Source organism: Notolepis coatsorum, assembly GCF_963971535.1.
Source record: "Notolepis coatsorum genome assembly, chromosome: 3".
In the NCBI taxonomy this organism is placed as follows: Eukaryota; Metazoa; Chordata; class Actinopteri; order Aulopiformes; family Paralepididae; genus Notolepis; species Notolepis coatsorum.
In genome coordinates, this window is record NC_140167.1 from 65,852,182 (window position 1) to 65,868,797 (window position 16,616).

Genomic DNA, 16,616 nt, shown 5'->3' on the forward strand with positions numbered 1-16,616 from the left:
GATGCGGTAAAGAGAGAGCGTACAGTAAAACCACGACGACATCACTGCAGGTCAAGAACTGGATAAAAATGTATGCTACTGTACATAATTACATGTCTGTATGTTTTATGCATCAGTGTGCTCAGTCACCAGGGAACAGCGTGTGCAGTCCTCTCCTCTCAGAGTGCGAGTTATAAGGCTGAGTGTCAGACAGACCTCAGAAATAATAGTTTTATTTTTTATTTATTTTTTTTACTGATGACTATTTCGCTTTTGGGGTCAAATGGTCAAAGGTCAAACATGGAAACCTTTTGTAGGCCTCTTTCGCTCCCCACACGGACCTCTTACCTGCATGCAACCAAACCATGTTCCTGTCGAAATCGCCGCCTACATTTCACAACTACAAGACTACAAGCTGAAACCAGGACGCTTCCAATACAAAAATCGTGTCCCTTCCCTACAGATTCTGCATTCATATGCAGATATTTGTTTATAGAGATTAGATTTGAAGAGACACAGGAGAGAAGGTTCTTTACCGAGACAGTAGGAAGGCTGAGAGGGAGACAGAGTAGGGGAGACACAGGAGAGAAGGTTCTTTATTGAGACAGTAGGAAGGCTGAGAGGGAGACAGGGTTGAGGGAGAAGGTTCTTTATTGAGACAGTAGGAAGGCTGAGATGGAGACAGAGTAGGGGAGACACAGGAGATAATGTTCTTTATTGAGACAGTAGGAAGGCTGAGAGGGAGACAGAGTAGGGGAGACACAAGAGAGAAGGTTCTTTATTGAGACAGTAGGAAGGCTGAGAGGGGGACAGAGTAGGGGAGACACAAGAGAGAAGGTTCTTTATTGAGACAGTAGGAAGGCTGAGAGGGGGACAGAGTAGAGGAGACAGACACAAGAGAGAAGGTTCTTTATTGAGACAGTAGGAAGGCTGAGAGGGGGACAGAGTAGGGGAGACACAAGAGAGAAGGTTCTTTATTGAGACAGTAGGAAGGCTGAGGGGGAGACAGAGTAGGGGAGACACAGGAGAGAAGGTTCAGGCAGGATTCGATCCCAGGCCAGTTCTACAAGTGGTGGTGAAGGAGGCACTTTCCACCCTACAATGTGGGGAGCACTTTGAGTGTCTAGAAAAGTGCTATATAAATGTAATGATCATTCATTCATTCTAGAAGAGAGGGTCCAAACCACTACACCATGTAACGCTTTGCAACACTACAGTAGCTACATGTCACAGAACTGAATGGATAATGAGATGAACTAAAGAGCCCTCAGGCAACGGTATATCATACAGTATAATTTAATTTGTCTTACTCAAGACACATTCTATATTACGGAAACATGCAATTCAGGCCACCTATTTGTCAAACACTCAACAGTAATTTGTTGAAATCATTACATTTGCCCAAACTGCCTGCTTTCTGACATCTTGATTTATTTTCTCCTTATTTTCAATCAAAGTTGCATTTGATTCAACGTGTCGGCATTAAACAAATACACAAATGTTAACTTTTGTCATCTATCAAAGCCTGTCTCTCCATGTAGTGGTATTTACAAACTACTGCCAGAAGAGGGAGCCGCTCTTCTACAATGAATGGCTGTTCAGGCTGCCAACAACACATTCGTTAAACGTTCACTGCAAGGCTCTTGAGATGAAATTATTGTAATAAATATCCTTTTAAAAGCTGAGTGTGCAAAAGATATCCTAGGACATAATGCGTGACAGATATTCTATTATCTCTGCAGTTGTGTATGTTTAGTTCAACATTGGCTATAATATGAGATGTATAGCCAAATGATTACATAAAATATTAAATAGGTAAAATAAATTACCTAAAGCTGAGTGTGAAAAACACATTTCCAGATCTGTAATAATATATTCTGACATTTCCCTGTGTGTGTGTGTGTGTGTGTGACTGTGTGTGTGTGTGTGTGTGTGTGTGTGTGCGTGTGTCCATGTGTGTGTGTGTGTGTGTGCGTGTCCATGTGTGAGCATGCCCGTGTGTTTGTGTGTTTATTTGATCATTAGGTGTGAGATGTATTATCCTGGATGGGTGCTAACAGCAGGGGGCTTGTGGGCTGCATACATATGAACCCTGGGACTCTACTCTTTCATCTGTAGGGCTGTTAGCCTGGGGTGGGGATTAACACTGGAGACTGGAAACCCTGGCCTGGTCCATAACAGACAGCATGGCAGCTAGGAAGAGGAGGAGGAGGATTAACACTGGAGACAAGTCTAGATCCCGGCTTAGTCCACAGCAGACAGTATCGCAGCGAAGAAGAGGAGGAGGAAGGGTAACTAAGAGACACCCTGGTCTAGTCCATAGCATATAGCAGGGCAGGGAGGAAGAGGATGAGGGGGGTAGGGCTGCTCGATTATGTCAAAAATCTACGACTATTTTGATTGATATTGAAATCACAATTATTAAACACGATTACTCATTGATTTGAGAACATCATATGACGACGACTGAATTAGTTTGATCTTTCTTCTGGACCAAAGGCTGCCTTTCTGAAATGTTCTATAAGTTACCAAATACTTAAAAAATGTACGACACAAAACAAAATGAGAGCAACACAACATGCGGCACAATAATAATTTGATCTTCATCTTGTTTTCATGATTGTGGGAAGACAAAATCACAATTGGAATTGAAACTGGATGAATCCGCGAGCCCTGGGGAGGGGCACCCCACAGGCAGACACAGCAGCGCTTCATCAACAGTTTGTCTAATACGTCTCCGTGTCAAGTCAGCATTTCCATTCCAGTCACATTTCTAATGAATGTTTTCAGTCACTCGTGAGGCAGTGCTGGCATCCATCCACTGCGGCAAGCTCAATCGAAGAGAACCAAACAGAGCCTTGTACCGGTACTCAGTAGGGAGGAAGGGTGGAGATGAGGAGGAGGAAGAGGAAGATGCTGGGGTTATGTTTGGGAGTAGGCAGTCTGATAGATAGAGCAAGAAGGGAGTTAGTGACTAAACATGGCGGCAAAGACCGATCTTCGGTTTAAAGCAGACACTATTTTAGAAGCTATTTATATTATTTATTCAATGATTCACTATGTTCAAATGGGAAATACGACGACTGTTAAGTAGTGCCAGTTAGTTCACTTCCTCCCGACTGACAGGGAAGTCAAATGTGGTCCCTTTAGAAAGTAACCGATAGTTGACACAACACCACGTTGTCCCTGACCGGACACAAGCATCCGTTTTAACAACCGTCTTAGCGAGTGCACGCACCCCTTTGCCCTCGGAACCTCGGTTTAAAAAGCATTTCTAAACCAGCTTATTCATTCCAGACGGCAGACGCTGTTACTCACTGCCTGTGATCTCGAAGAGCACTTTGTCATTCAGTCCCAGCCGGAGTTCTGGCATTCCAGACAGTACCACCTTGAGCTTGATGCTGCCCACAATCTCACTACGCAAGACGCTGCCGTTGGCATTCACCTGGGGAAGACAGATAGACACAGGTGCTGTTTAGAGGACAAGAACATCAGTCCACGTCCACTGTTGTCATAATGATTAAGAGAGAGAGAGAGAAAGATAGACAGAGAGAGATAGACAGAGAGACAGCTGCGGTGTGGCTATGGCTGGTTTAAGCAGCCACACCTGCCCTGGGTCAAGCTAATTAGACATTGGAGCAGGTATAAATGGTAAATGGCTGCATTTATATAGCGCTTTTATCCAAAGCGCTTTACAATTTGTTCCTCACATAAGTGTCTTGCTCAAGGACACTTCGACACGCTGCCTGGGAGGAGCGGGAATCGAACCGGGAACCTCTGGATTACCAGACGACTGCTCTACCTCCTTAGCCACTGTCGCCCCCGGTGTGGCTGCGCACCTGTCGCACATTGAGGTAATCAATGTGCACAGGTTAGATCTGCCGTCCTCGGGGCGCTCCAGTAGCACACCACATAGCACGCTGAGTCGCGAATCGGTCGTCCCGGGTTCGCTTCCCACACCCGGTGACCATTTGCCGCATGTCTTCCCTTCTTCTCCTCCCGTTTTCCCTCTCTCCTCTGTCGGTCCTGCGTGGCCAGAAAAAACTGTAAAATGCTAATAAAGATAATAATTTAAAAAAAAATCTGCACACACACACACACACACACAGAAGAGGGCCTTTGTCTGGTCTGTGTTTTCACCATCTCTGTGTTGGAAAGCCCTAGAAAGTAGCGTGATCTAGTGCTACACAAGCCAAACAGACAGGGTTAGGCTAGTAGACACAGCAGACATAGACAGATAGTCACACACCCAAGGAAAGTCCGTCAGACAGATGAGACAAATAGACACAGGTGCTGAGGACAGGAGCTTTAGACTGTGTCTAGTGTCTACTGTATCATTATGACGAGGGAGACATACAGACAGAGACAAGCCAGCGTATACGGGGCCTCTACAGTAGACGATGACCAAGGAAAGTCAGTCAGTCAGACAGGTAGACATGCAAAAAGACAAAGGAGCATCAGAAGACAAAGATATTAATCATAATGTTCTGTGTCATAATGAGAGAGAAACCGGCAAACGAGCCAATTAATAGTTTATCTCAATTAATAAGTTGCGTCTCAATTCAGAGGTTGTAGCCTTCGAAGGACGCGGCCTACAAAGGTGAGTCTTTCATAGACCAGGGCATGTCCTTCGTAGACCAGGGTGTGTGGGGTTGTTAAATGAGACGGTCTGGTCTACGGAGGAGACTGGGGTTGACACATGCGGTCTTGACATGCGGTCTTGACATGTGGTCTTGACATGCGGTCTTATGCGGTCTTCGAAGGCTACAACCCCTGAATTGAGACACGGCTACAGTAAGACAATACATAAATAGGGCCTGTTACAACTGTATAGAAATGGTAAATGGTGCATTTATATAACGCTTTTATCCAAAGCGCTTTACAATTTGTTCCTCACATTTTACCCATTCACTCACACATTCACACACCGATGGTGGAAGCGACCATGCAAGGTGCCGACCTGCTCATCGGGAGCAATTAGGGGTTGTGTCTTGCTCAAGGACACTTCCGACACGCTGCCTGGGAGGAGCGGGAATCGAACCGGGAACCACTTTTGATAGTGATTTAAAATTTTACAGACAAATTGGGTCTGTAGTTAAAGGCTCCTTTTTTCAGTTGAGGCTTTTGACCAAAGTGAAGCCCTACCTCTCTCCCAATGACCTGGAGAGGGTTATCCATGGCTTCATATCATCTAGGCTGGATTACTGTAATGCCCTGTATGTGGGTCTAGACCAGCTCTCCCTGCGACGCCTGCAGCTAGTGCAGACCGCTGCTGCACACCTCTTGACCGGCACAAAGATGGGTGAACACATCAAACCAGTGCTGGCTTCCCTGCACTGGCTCCCTGTTCGCTTCAGGTTTGATAAAAAAATTGGGATGTTTGTGTTCAAGGCATTGAATGGCCCCTCAGTACCTAGATGAACTTCTCCATGCTTGCACCCCAGCTAGAGCACTGAGGTCATCAAATAAATTACTTTTAGATGTCCCAAGGTCTAGGCTAAAGACTAAAGGTGACTTTTGCAGTGGCTGCACCTAAATTGTGGAACAGTCTTCCACTACAAATTAGGTCTGCCCAGACGCGTGAATATTAAAGGCAACCAACTTGTGTTCAGCTTTTCGTTCAGCGCTTCTCTGATTGGCCACATGGCCAATCAATCAATCCACTAGCACACGCCCTCGCGCAAAGAGACCCTAAAGATTTTTAAAGCACAGTTGAAGACTCACCTGTTTTCATTGGCGTTTTAAGGCTTGGTAAGCCATACTGTACATCCCCGGTCGTGTCGTTATTGTTTTAATGTATTGTAGCTTTTGATTTAGTGTATAATGTATTTTTTGTATTTCTCAGTTTTTATATTGGAAAGCACTTTGGTGCAACTTCGGTTGGTTTTAAATGTGCTATATAAATAAAGTTGACCTTGACCTTACCAGACAACTGCTCTACCCCCGAGCCACTGTCGGCCATATAGAAAGCCACAACACAAATGTAAGGACATGACACCAATTTCAATTAATGTGTATATATATAGACCGTTAACGGATCAACCGGCAGATCAAACATCTGAAATGCATGCCTACTTGGTCCCAAGTAGGGATGCCCCGATCACGTTTTTTGCCACCGATACCGATCACCGATCGTCATGAGCCATATCGGCCGATACCGATCCGATACCGGTCGTTTTTGATTAAAAGAAATAAAAAATTATTTTATATAATTTTTTATTTTTTTTTATAAAATATATATATTATATAATTAGACTTGTACTTGTATTATCTGCGAGACATCCACTGTCTGTGTGTACTCTAGTAGCCTCCAGCTACGGCCAGGATTCTCCGGAGCTGCAGCTGGACCTATGACTAGAGTAGCCTCGAGCTACGGCCAGGATTCTCCTGCGCTGCAGCTGGACCTATTGGTATAACGTTACTGTGCTCAGCAAGCCCTCAGCTCGAATACGCGTCGAATCAGTGTTATAAGACATTGATATCAGGAGCTATCTGTAGCTACTGCTAGCCGGATATATAACGTTGATACAGCGCCTCAGTGAATTATTTAGTTCAATGGGACATTTCGTTTTGAACAGTGAACTAACTTGCGCTAACGTGAGCTAACAGAGTATCATACACGTCTCTACTAGACTATTGCTGGAGCATTTGTTGATATCAGGAGCTATCGGTAGCTGGCCGGCTAGATACCGTTCGGTTAGACAATGCCTCATCATGTATTAAACTAAAAGTGAATAGTTGACTGGGTCATTTTGTAACGGTAGCAGCTAACGTTAGCTCAGGGAGACGCCGTCCTCCCATCCCACTAGACCCGTGTTTACATGCGTGCAGGAGGGGCTGGAGGGAAAAGCAGACGCCGCAGCGAGTGAGATCGGTTTTGACGATCGGCGAAAATAAAGCATTATCACCGATCACCGATCGCATATTTATACTGATTATCGGCCGATAACGATCGGTGGCCGATCGATCGGGACATCCCTAGTCCCAAGCAGATACAGATAGTGAAAAACATCTGTTAATCTGTGTGAAATGTGTGCATGTGAATGTTAATCTTTTGTACTATTCTTTTATTGCTATTTTGCCATTTGTTTGTGTATATTTTTGCTACTGTCCTATAATTATTCTTGTAAATTTGAAAGCTCCACTCAGGCAGTGCGCCTACATTTTGTTGTATGTAATACAATGACAATAAAGAAATTCTAATTATAAAAAACAGATGGACAGACAGACCATACACCAACCAGCAAAGAGATAAGATAGGCACAACTCAACAACTAACTAACTAACTACCGGACACTCGGATCAACCCACCAGTAAACAGTCAGGCAGCAACTGATTTGTTAGCAGAGCAGGTGTGAGAAACGGCAATCATCACATCATATCAAGAGGATATGTAGTGATGTCTCATTGAGAGCCATCAGAACCTCAGTATCCTGTTGTCTCACGGTGAGCATTTTCCCTCCCAAATCAAAGATCGAGACTAGAGTACAGTGTTTTTCTTGTTTTGGCTAATGGCTATTCTGCAATAGCAAAACTAATGTTATATTGTTTAAAAAACAAAACAAACAAAAAGACTGTACTGTACATCACCATGTGAAACAGCTTCTCGTCACTGTGCAACATTGGCCACCCTACATTGAAGCATCAGAGATGTTTGGGCTTATTTTGTAAAATATATATATATTTATTTTTATTGTATTTGTTATTTTATTGTTATTGTAGAAAAACTTTTTTTAAATAAGGTATAGAAAAATGTATAATTTTGGTAGGTACTGTATATTGAATCCCCAGTACCAGTATTGGCACCTGTATCAAACTATTTCAAACCATTCTAATTATTGGTTCCACATTAAATGTGGAACCAATAATTAGAATGGTTTGAAATAGTTTCCGTTTTGATTCCAGTATTACTACACCTTTCTATTTATTAACGATACTTTGATTAAAACACTTATAGTATACTAAGGTACTACTAAACACTGGGCCTCTAGGCCTCCTGCTGGTTTGGGTTCTGGGGATAGCTTGGACATATCCTAAGACAAAGATAGGAAAAAAAACAATGATTGTTGTATGACGGGAAATGAGATACCATTTCCTTTTCAGATATTCAATTCAAGGAAGACAAAAAGAAAAAGTCTGGAAGGTTCAAGACATGGTGAGATTAAAATAGTCTGACCTGGTTTTGGAGGTTAGCTTGAATGTATTTTAGTCTCTTGTACAATATATATATATATATATACACACACCATATATTTAGTCAGAGTTCACAACATCAGTGTTCTGCAGAACACTGACTAATATGCGACATGCTCTCTCCTCCGTCAAGGAGGCTAAAATCGAGTGTTATTATAAAACCGTTAAAAAATGTCTTCCCCTTTACCGCTAGAGGACGACTGTGCTGAGAGACGGTTGTCTCCCAGCACTGAGCTTCTTCCATGAGAACGTCAGGGTCGCGTCCCATGATAAACTGAGATTGTGATAAACTGATGACACCGTCTCTTATCATCTGGAGCAAATGTTTCATGACCTTGAGGCCGGGCCAAATCGTTGATAGCACATTGTTAACCCTTTCACTACCACACTACCCAATGGTTAACCCTTTCATTTCACGGTTAACTGTCTGTAGTGGTAGTGAAAGGGTTAAAGAGGCATTTTGACGATTTTTCACCTGTGTCCTAGCGGATGACGTAACGCGGAGGAGAGCGGACCTGTAGTTAACTGCGGACGCTATTTCCTCGACTGTTTTTAACCGGAGTAGGCCCAACTCCAAGAGGGTTGAAGAAATAGTTGAGCAAATAGTGTCTGCAGTTCACTAGAGCTCTGCCAGGTAACATATACTGCATATTTTAGAATTTTTGACAACACTGACTGTGTATTTTTTATTCTTATTACTATTCTTATTAGTGATGCACCGATGTGAAAATTGTGGCCGATACCGATAACCGATATTAATATTGCTGTTCTGGCCGATACCGATATTTACCGATGTCGATATCTCTGTATAGAAAACACTTTTTTATGATAATCAAATAAAGAGCTATTTTCCAAAACGCATAATTTCTTTACTTTTGTAACTTATTTTCAGAAATTACTGATATTTTGAAACTATTTAATGCCAAAACATGTAAAAAGAAAAAGAAAAAAAGATAAAAAAAAAAAAAAACGTTTTTTTTTTTTTTTTTTTTTTATATATCTGCCCTATCTTGATATCGGACCGATACCGATGTGTAAAAAAACGGCCATATCGGCCAATATTATATCGGCGGCCGATATATCGTGCATCACTAATTCTTATGTTTGACATTTGACTAACTGAATGTTCATTGTGAGCAATCTGTGGTGCTGAATTTCCCTCAGGATCAATAAAGTACTTCTATTCTATCATACATGTCTATTATGGACGAGCTCTCAGATGTCAGATCATCACATGCCCTGCTTACAACAGAACGATAGGATTCAGGTTAAGTCTGCAAAATGCCCCTTTCATTTTCAGAATCATATGAACACCGGAGGAGCAAATAAGCTAGTTGTTCCTTTTCTGTTGAACCAGTTTCAGTAATATTTTCAAAGTATGTTTCAATGAACAGATAGAGGGCGCAATCTAACTATGACGAGGAGGCAACTACCTCTGTATCTGGAAAATAAGCGAAGGGAAAAAACACGAGCGACTGACTGGTGGAAAGCCAAGAGATTGGCAAAGCTGGCACGCCAGTAACTACTAGGCCTGTCCCTACTAGGCCTGTCCCTGACTAAGGATTTGTATAGTCGACTTTGATTGGCCAAAATTTACCGATAGTCGACTAACCCCCTGAATGCTTGAATCATAAAAAAATAGGGATGTTCGTTATTGGCTTTTTAATAGCAGGTCAATACCAGGCCGATACCAGGTTAATAGCAGGCCAATACCAGGCCGATACCAGATTAATAGCAGGTCAATACCAGGCCGATACCAGGTTAATAGCAGGTCAATACCAGGCCGATACCAGGTTAATAGCAGGTCAATACCAGGTCGATACCAGGTCAATACCACTCATATAGCAGGCCAACACCAGGCCAATAGCAGGTCAATACCAGGCCAACATAAGGTATAAGTATCATAAGTATAAAGTATTAGTACCACTACCAAGTGACTTTCCAGAATTGATTTTCAGCTTTTTTGACAAATAGAAATATGTTGGAAATCAGTGTCAACAAGCACAAAACTGTGCAGACCCATGACGCTACCTGAATCCCAAAAAACATCCCTGTCAGGTCATCCGTGAGTGAGTGAGTGAGTGAGTGAGTGAGTGAGTGAGTGAGTGAGTGAGTGAGTGAGTGAGTGAGTGAGTGAGTGAGTGAGTGAATGAGTGAGTGAGTGGAGTGAGTGAGTGAGTGAGTGAGTGAGTGAGTGAGTCCAATTTGCCATGCATAGCCTATGGCGGCAGGTTTTGTGTGCCATGGGAAAAAGGTGTTGTGGCCTTTAACCGCTGTGGTTTGATTGATGAATGTAACACTATTCTGTTGACCAAACATGTGAAGTCTTTTATCGAGAGACTGAGCACTGATAATCAGCCCCCACGCCGTGCATTATTTTCCGATAAACGCACACCTATTCATGTATCATCCTTTACTTGTAAAATGGTGAAAGTTGATTATATCTCAATCATTTTGTTCCAATGAACCTCAAACTAATGGTCTAAACTCTATACTATGCGATGAAACCAGCAGATGGGATGGGATGGGATCCTGCTATTAGCGGATGGGAGTTATTTAAAGTTCATGGGCAGTGAAAAAGTGGTATTGTTCGCCGCTTCGTCCCCCACTACCTATTAAATCTGCATTGATTTTGTTAGAATTGCTAATCACCGTCCCTGCTGCAAGCTGAAGCTTGCCTACAGTGCCTGGGAAGACAGATCATGTTTACCTTCATTGCTAATATCAAGAGAGGGGGGGGGGGGAATTAAAACGGTGTAGTGCTTAAATGCTCGATCCATGATACAAACGTCAACAAATGTGTTAGTTTATACAAGGACTAACACTTGCATTTTAATTGTATTTGCTGTATTTTGTGGCCGTGAAAGGTTTGTTTATGGCACTATTTGTAAACACTCCTTTTAGGACATTGGATGCCTTTTTCTTGCGCTCAAACGCGAGGCGAGGCGGTGTACATAGAGGATTGAAAGTGCACAGGGCGCAATGAGAGATACCACTGATTATTGGGCATTTAAGACCCCTACCTCTGGAACTACATGTGCACCTGCTGGCCTATAGGATCAAAACCAGTTAGCTAGTGATCAGTAGGTTATGTGACCTACTGATTCGTAGGTTATACAATCTAGTGATTCGTAGGTTATACAAGCTAGTGATTCATAGGTTATGTGACCTAGTGATTCATAGGTTATACAAGCTAGTGATTCATAGGTTATGTGACCTAGTGATTCGTAGGTTATATTATCATACTGGCCATCGCGTCTCGCTCTTCACTATTATGAGATATCTCTTATCTCCTAGCACCTACTGTGCTCACGAACAAACAATTGCACTCGCATGCACATGACCAGGCCATGCCCCTGCGTCCTGCTATATGACGCCGGACATGGTCACACTCTACCTTCATCTTTTGTTGTTTCAAACACGGACATTGCAGTGCACTCCGTGAACTAGTTGTTATGAAACGCAGGGAGAAATTACACAATGTTGGGTTTTCGCCGGAGGTTCACCAGCCCCTGGAATCTTCTCGGCACATCCTAACAGCGCATCGGGCCTGTCCTGGGGTTCCTCATCTCGTGACAGCGGATCGAGGGACATCGTGCGACGGTTAGCAGTCGAGCTACGTTGCGCACAGGTAGGGTCTGCGCGGCTAATGCTAATGCTACGATGCTGGGTCACTGTTCCTTTGTTCCCCGCCGTGGGCTGTCACCACTCTTCCCTCCTCTTAACCTGTTCATTGCTGAAGGTCAATCGGTGTCTAATGTGGGGGGTTTTGCTGAGGCTTATTTATCCCTTTTACGGTGGATGGGCTGACAACAGGGCGCAAGGCAGGTGTGCCGTGGCTTGAGGGCCAGGTAGCATCGGCCCTTTGCCCTGGCATAGTTGAACGGTGTCCCACCAGGAAGTTTATACCGCCGCAGGACGGAATTTAGCGGCGACCAGTGTCATTGCTCAGTTGACTGCTTTTCTGTCCACAATGGTGTCAGGTAGTGGGGCCTTAGGGCCAGCCGACGTCGAAAACATTGCACGTGTTTTTGGGGTTATACAGCTTTTAACTCAGTCGCAAGCTATAACCGCAGGGAGGACCAGGATGCTATCAACACTTGTTCACAGGTATCTTTGGTTGGAGCAGTCTTCCTTTTGAGGAGGAGAAAAGGCTTCTCCTCCTCAGGGCTCCCCTCTCCGCAGAGGGACTCTGGTCTTTCCGCAAGAGCGCGGGCGGTATTTGACCTAGGCCCCACACCGCCTCGCACCACGCAGCCAGAGGTGAGGGCGCGGCTTTTTAACTTGGACATGCAAACGTAATCATTCAGCAACAAAAACAAAAACCCCAGTGTAACCATGGCCTCAGCCAGTATTCATATAACTAGGTTATAGGATAACCTTTCGTTATACAAGCTAGTGATTCATAGTGGCTTGCTTGTAAACGTTCTCTTTTCCGCCTAAAAAACAACCTTTTAGGTGAGAAATAGGATATGCAATCACTGTATCTTCATTCATATTTAATCTGCAACACCTCGTTTGACAATTTGATCTGAACAGTTTGAACAGAGACAGGCTGTTTAGAACAGGACTGAAACAGTGGGGTATAGAGGCATGCTAGAATGCATAATCTGAGTGGTATTTTCAGAAAGAAAGAAAAACTTCAAAGACATGTTTTGGGGAGCACAGAGACTGTTCTTGTGGCTTACATTGGCTAGCCTGGAGCTCCTCTGGGCATCGCTACTACACAGACCTGCATCGTCTCTTACATACGACACTACGTGTCCTTGTTTTCCGTTCATCCTGGCTTCCTCCTGGGATCTGCCTGTGAAAACCCAGAGCTTTGGGAGTTGACTCGATGACATTGTTCGTGTGATTGCATCACCACTGTTATTGTACAGGAACCTGGGCGTAATACATTTAGAATAAGAAAGGGAGAGAGTGTGCAATGTACACTGTGTTTATGGTATTTTATATTTGGTATGGTTACCTCGATTTTGCTCTGAACTAAAACATAATGTTTATCCTTTGTTGCTACCAACACCTGCTATGCCCTCCAACAGACTCTGAAGGTTCTTCCTTCTTTTGTTGCATTTGAAAGTATGATCTTCAACCACTGTGTGTCGACTTGCATTTACATTTAGTAATTTAGCTGACGCTATTATACACAACGACTTAGTTCTGTACAACAAGTCAGCAACTCTGGCAGCTAATTAACATTGTTCGTCAAACAGTGTTGAACTTGGGTGCTACAGTCTTGAGTGCATAGTAGTATAGACATAATTAGCATAGTAGGTAGGTAGTAATATTTGCAAGGTAGATTACTTGCAAAGTGCATGATAGTAAAAGACAGTATAAAGGTTAGTAGTTAATTTTTTTCCTTGATTTCATTTCATTGTAACTGTCTTAGCAGATCTTTTGTTGTTTATTATTATTTATTGTGCCTGTATGAAATTGCTGATAAACTATGTCTTGTTTTGTAAGCTCGTCGTCGCTGTAAATGAGGGTGACCTCAGTGTCTTACGAGTTGAAATAAAGGTTTGAAATTAAATGAAATACTGTTGCTTAACACATTCCCCGCCAAAAACGAGTTTACTCGTTATTGGCCGCCAATCGAATAACGGCAATAACGAGTTTACTCGTTTTTGGGATTGTTATTTTGTTTATTCGCTATTCTATTCATAATTCATAGCTGCAGCCTCTGGTATAGTCTTCAGACCCTGTCTGAGCTGGCAGACGGTCAACACCGCCCTCTACTGCCAGGCGGAGCTATTGCATCTCATTGAAAATGGGCTTGTGTCTTTTAGGAGGCGATCTGAGCCGGGCGGGCAGGGTTTAAATATTCAGGCGAGCCACTTCTATACAACGATGGCATCAGTAACTCCGCCCGCTCGCCCGCCCGTCATTGTGAAACGGTCGGTAGTGTGGTGCGGACCTCCACAAGCATTATTTGGAATTGCGATAAGATATTTGGATTATCTCTTTTGCATTACATCAGATACAAGGTAAGAACATCATATATGAATTTGATCGTTGATCTGACATTTATTGCTACCCCGATCAGAGCTACTGTGTGGACCGTGTATGTCTATATACCGTTGGCTGCGGTGGGGGTGGGGGGGGAGCGCCCCGCTACGACGGTCATTTCATGTATGGACGAGGAGACATAATAGTGATAATCTAGCGTTGATTTCAGGATGATTAGATAATGAGCCGAAAAATTACAACGTGATGACTGGATTACAGTCAAATGCATTTTTCTCGCCTTTTCCTGGAATTACTGAAAAACACCCAAACCATACTCTATTCAAAACGGTATAAAACGGAAATGTTATTAGACCCATAGATATAATATAAGATATATTTGAAGCACTCGCAAATGTCACAGTCTAAAACTATATCCATTGAATAAAGACCTGGCAAATAATGGGGTATCAGCACCCCCTGCTGTGGCGGTCAATGTGTTAACTCCCAAACTGCAAAGCCAATTTTCCCATCTGCGACAATAAAATATGGAACCAAACTAAACTGAGCTGAACCTGAAACCCATGAAAGTAGCCCATAAAGAACCAGGCTCCTTCCACTGTACTTGATAACCTTAGAGGGGTAGACTTCATCACGTGGTCAGAAATCAACACATTTTGAATGAAATACTCTTGAAAGGACACAGAGTCCCTTAAAAGTGGAATGAGATGGATAATAAAAAGCCAGTGATAAATATGAGTCAGCAATTTTCATGATCTGTAATTGCTTCGTTAGTGATAGTGCTTGTGTGCATTACTCTAGGATTCTCAGGATGGGATTGTGGTTCCACATGGTTGACTCTGTCATGGAAAGGTTAGCTGGGAGGTATTCTCTGCATTGCCAGAGGAGGCCAGGAGAAAAGAAACTGACAGATGGAACTATTTGTAATTAGATACCAACCAGGGATGCAGCCAGCAACAGAAAAGGATAACTTAAGTTATCCCAAAAAATCACACATCTCTAGAATCAGATGAAGATGGGAAAAAGCCCTTTGAGAAAATACTTAACAGTCAAAACGGCCATCAAAACCCACCTCTTCACACAGGTTTTCCCAAACCTAAAATCTATTTCAAGTATTATTATTATTATTATTATTATTATTATTATTATTATTATTATTATTATTATTATTATTATTATTATTATTATTATTATTATTATTATTATTAAACTGCACTGTTAATGCGATTGTATCATGGCTTTTATTCCACATTAACCATGTAGCCTACAGTACAATACAGTAGGTCTGGTCTACAATCAGAAGGTGATTTAAAGAGGGGTGGGGGAAAGTCCTAAAAAGAGCTTAAAGAGAGAGTTGAAAGAGCTTCTTACACTTATTAAGAGTACATTACATACATTACATTAGAGCTTAAAGGAACACACCAACATGGGAAATGTGCTTACAGTCTTCTCCAGAGAAGATAGATACCAAGTTCATGTCTGTGCGTTCAGCAGATAGAGTACATATCCGGCAGCAAGCTAGCCTAGCTTAGCACAAATTAATGGAAGCAGATACGGACCACTAGCCTAGCTTATATAACTCAGAGAGAGATGTTTTGGCCAACAGCTAGGCTAGCTGGTCCATATCTGCTTCCATTCATTTGTGCTAAGCTAGGCTTGCTTGCAGCCGGATAGCTTTCTACTGAACACAGACATTGGTATCCATCTTCTTGTCTGACTCTGGAGAAGAGGGTAAGGTAAGCACATTTCCCATAATGTTGGCTTGTTCCTTTGAATACTTTGTGGAATAGTCGTTCCTTATTGGTCAATGAGAGTATTCTGCGGACAGATGTTTCTGAACAACGGACCGATTCTGTTGATTGATCATTTTGATGTTTGTAATTAAAATAACCAAAAACACGTTAACAACTCCACTTTGTGTCGGAGCCTTCACCCTGTCGGGCTCATTCTGACCGATGTGTTCTTTATCACTTACATACCGACTACACACGAACACAAACTGTGATCCTCACCAGCAGGTTTACAGACTCGATGACGTCCATGAAAACCTCGTTCTTTCTGTATTTTATGCCCTCCGACCTCCAAGACACAGCATTGGTCACGGTGGCGGGGGGGCGGGGAGCCCCCACCTCTAACTTGTGACCCTGCTGAGTGATGTACCTGACAGACAGAAAGGAGGGAGATAGAGAGAGAGAGAGAGAGAGAGAGAGAGAGAGAGAGAGAGAGAGAGAGAGAGAGGGAGAGGGAGAAAGATTAGATTCAAATTGTCATTGTACAGTACAACAAATTAAGTTGGCATCTAACCCGAGTCCAAAGTAGAGTGCAATAGCAATATACAGTGTAACATGTGAATAAATGGTAAGGCTGAGACGATATGCCATTTGGAAGAATCGATAAATCGGGACAAAATTATCGATAAATATATAGATTTCATGCAGTTATCGATAAATCGATAAGTGGTCTCAGCCTTAATATATGGA

The 16,616-nt window shown here is 42.8% G+C and overlaps 1 protein-coding gene across 1 annotated transcript in view; it reads right to left on the reverse strand.

Annotated features, from left to right (window-relative positions):
- ap1m3 (adaptor related protein complex 1 subunit mu 3) overlaps positions 1-16,616 on the reverse strand; it is a 112,578-nt gene that overhangs the window by 29,385 nt on the left and 66,577 nt on the right. Inside the window, exons 5-6 of the mRNA XM_084310026.1 lie at positions 16,149-16,296; positions 3,298-3,424 (exon numbers count right to left, since the gene is read on the reverse strand). Of these exons, the coding sequence (XP_084166152.1) occupies positions 3,298-3,424; positions 16,149-16,296 (275 nt within the window). The remainder of the gene's footprint in view (positions 1-3,297; positions 3,425-16,148; positions 16,297-16,616) is intronic.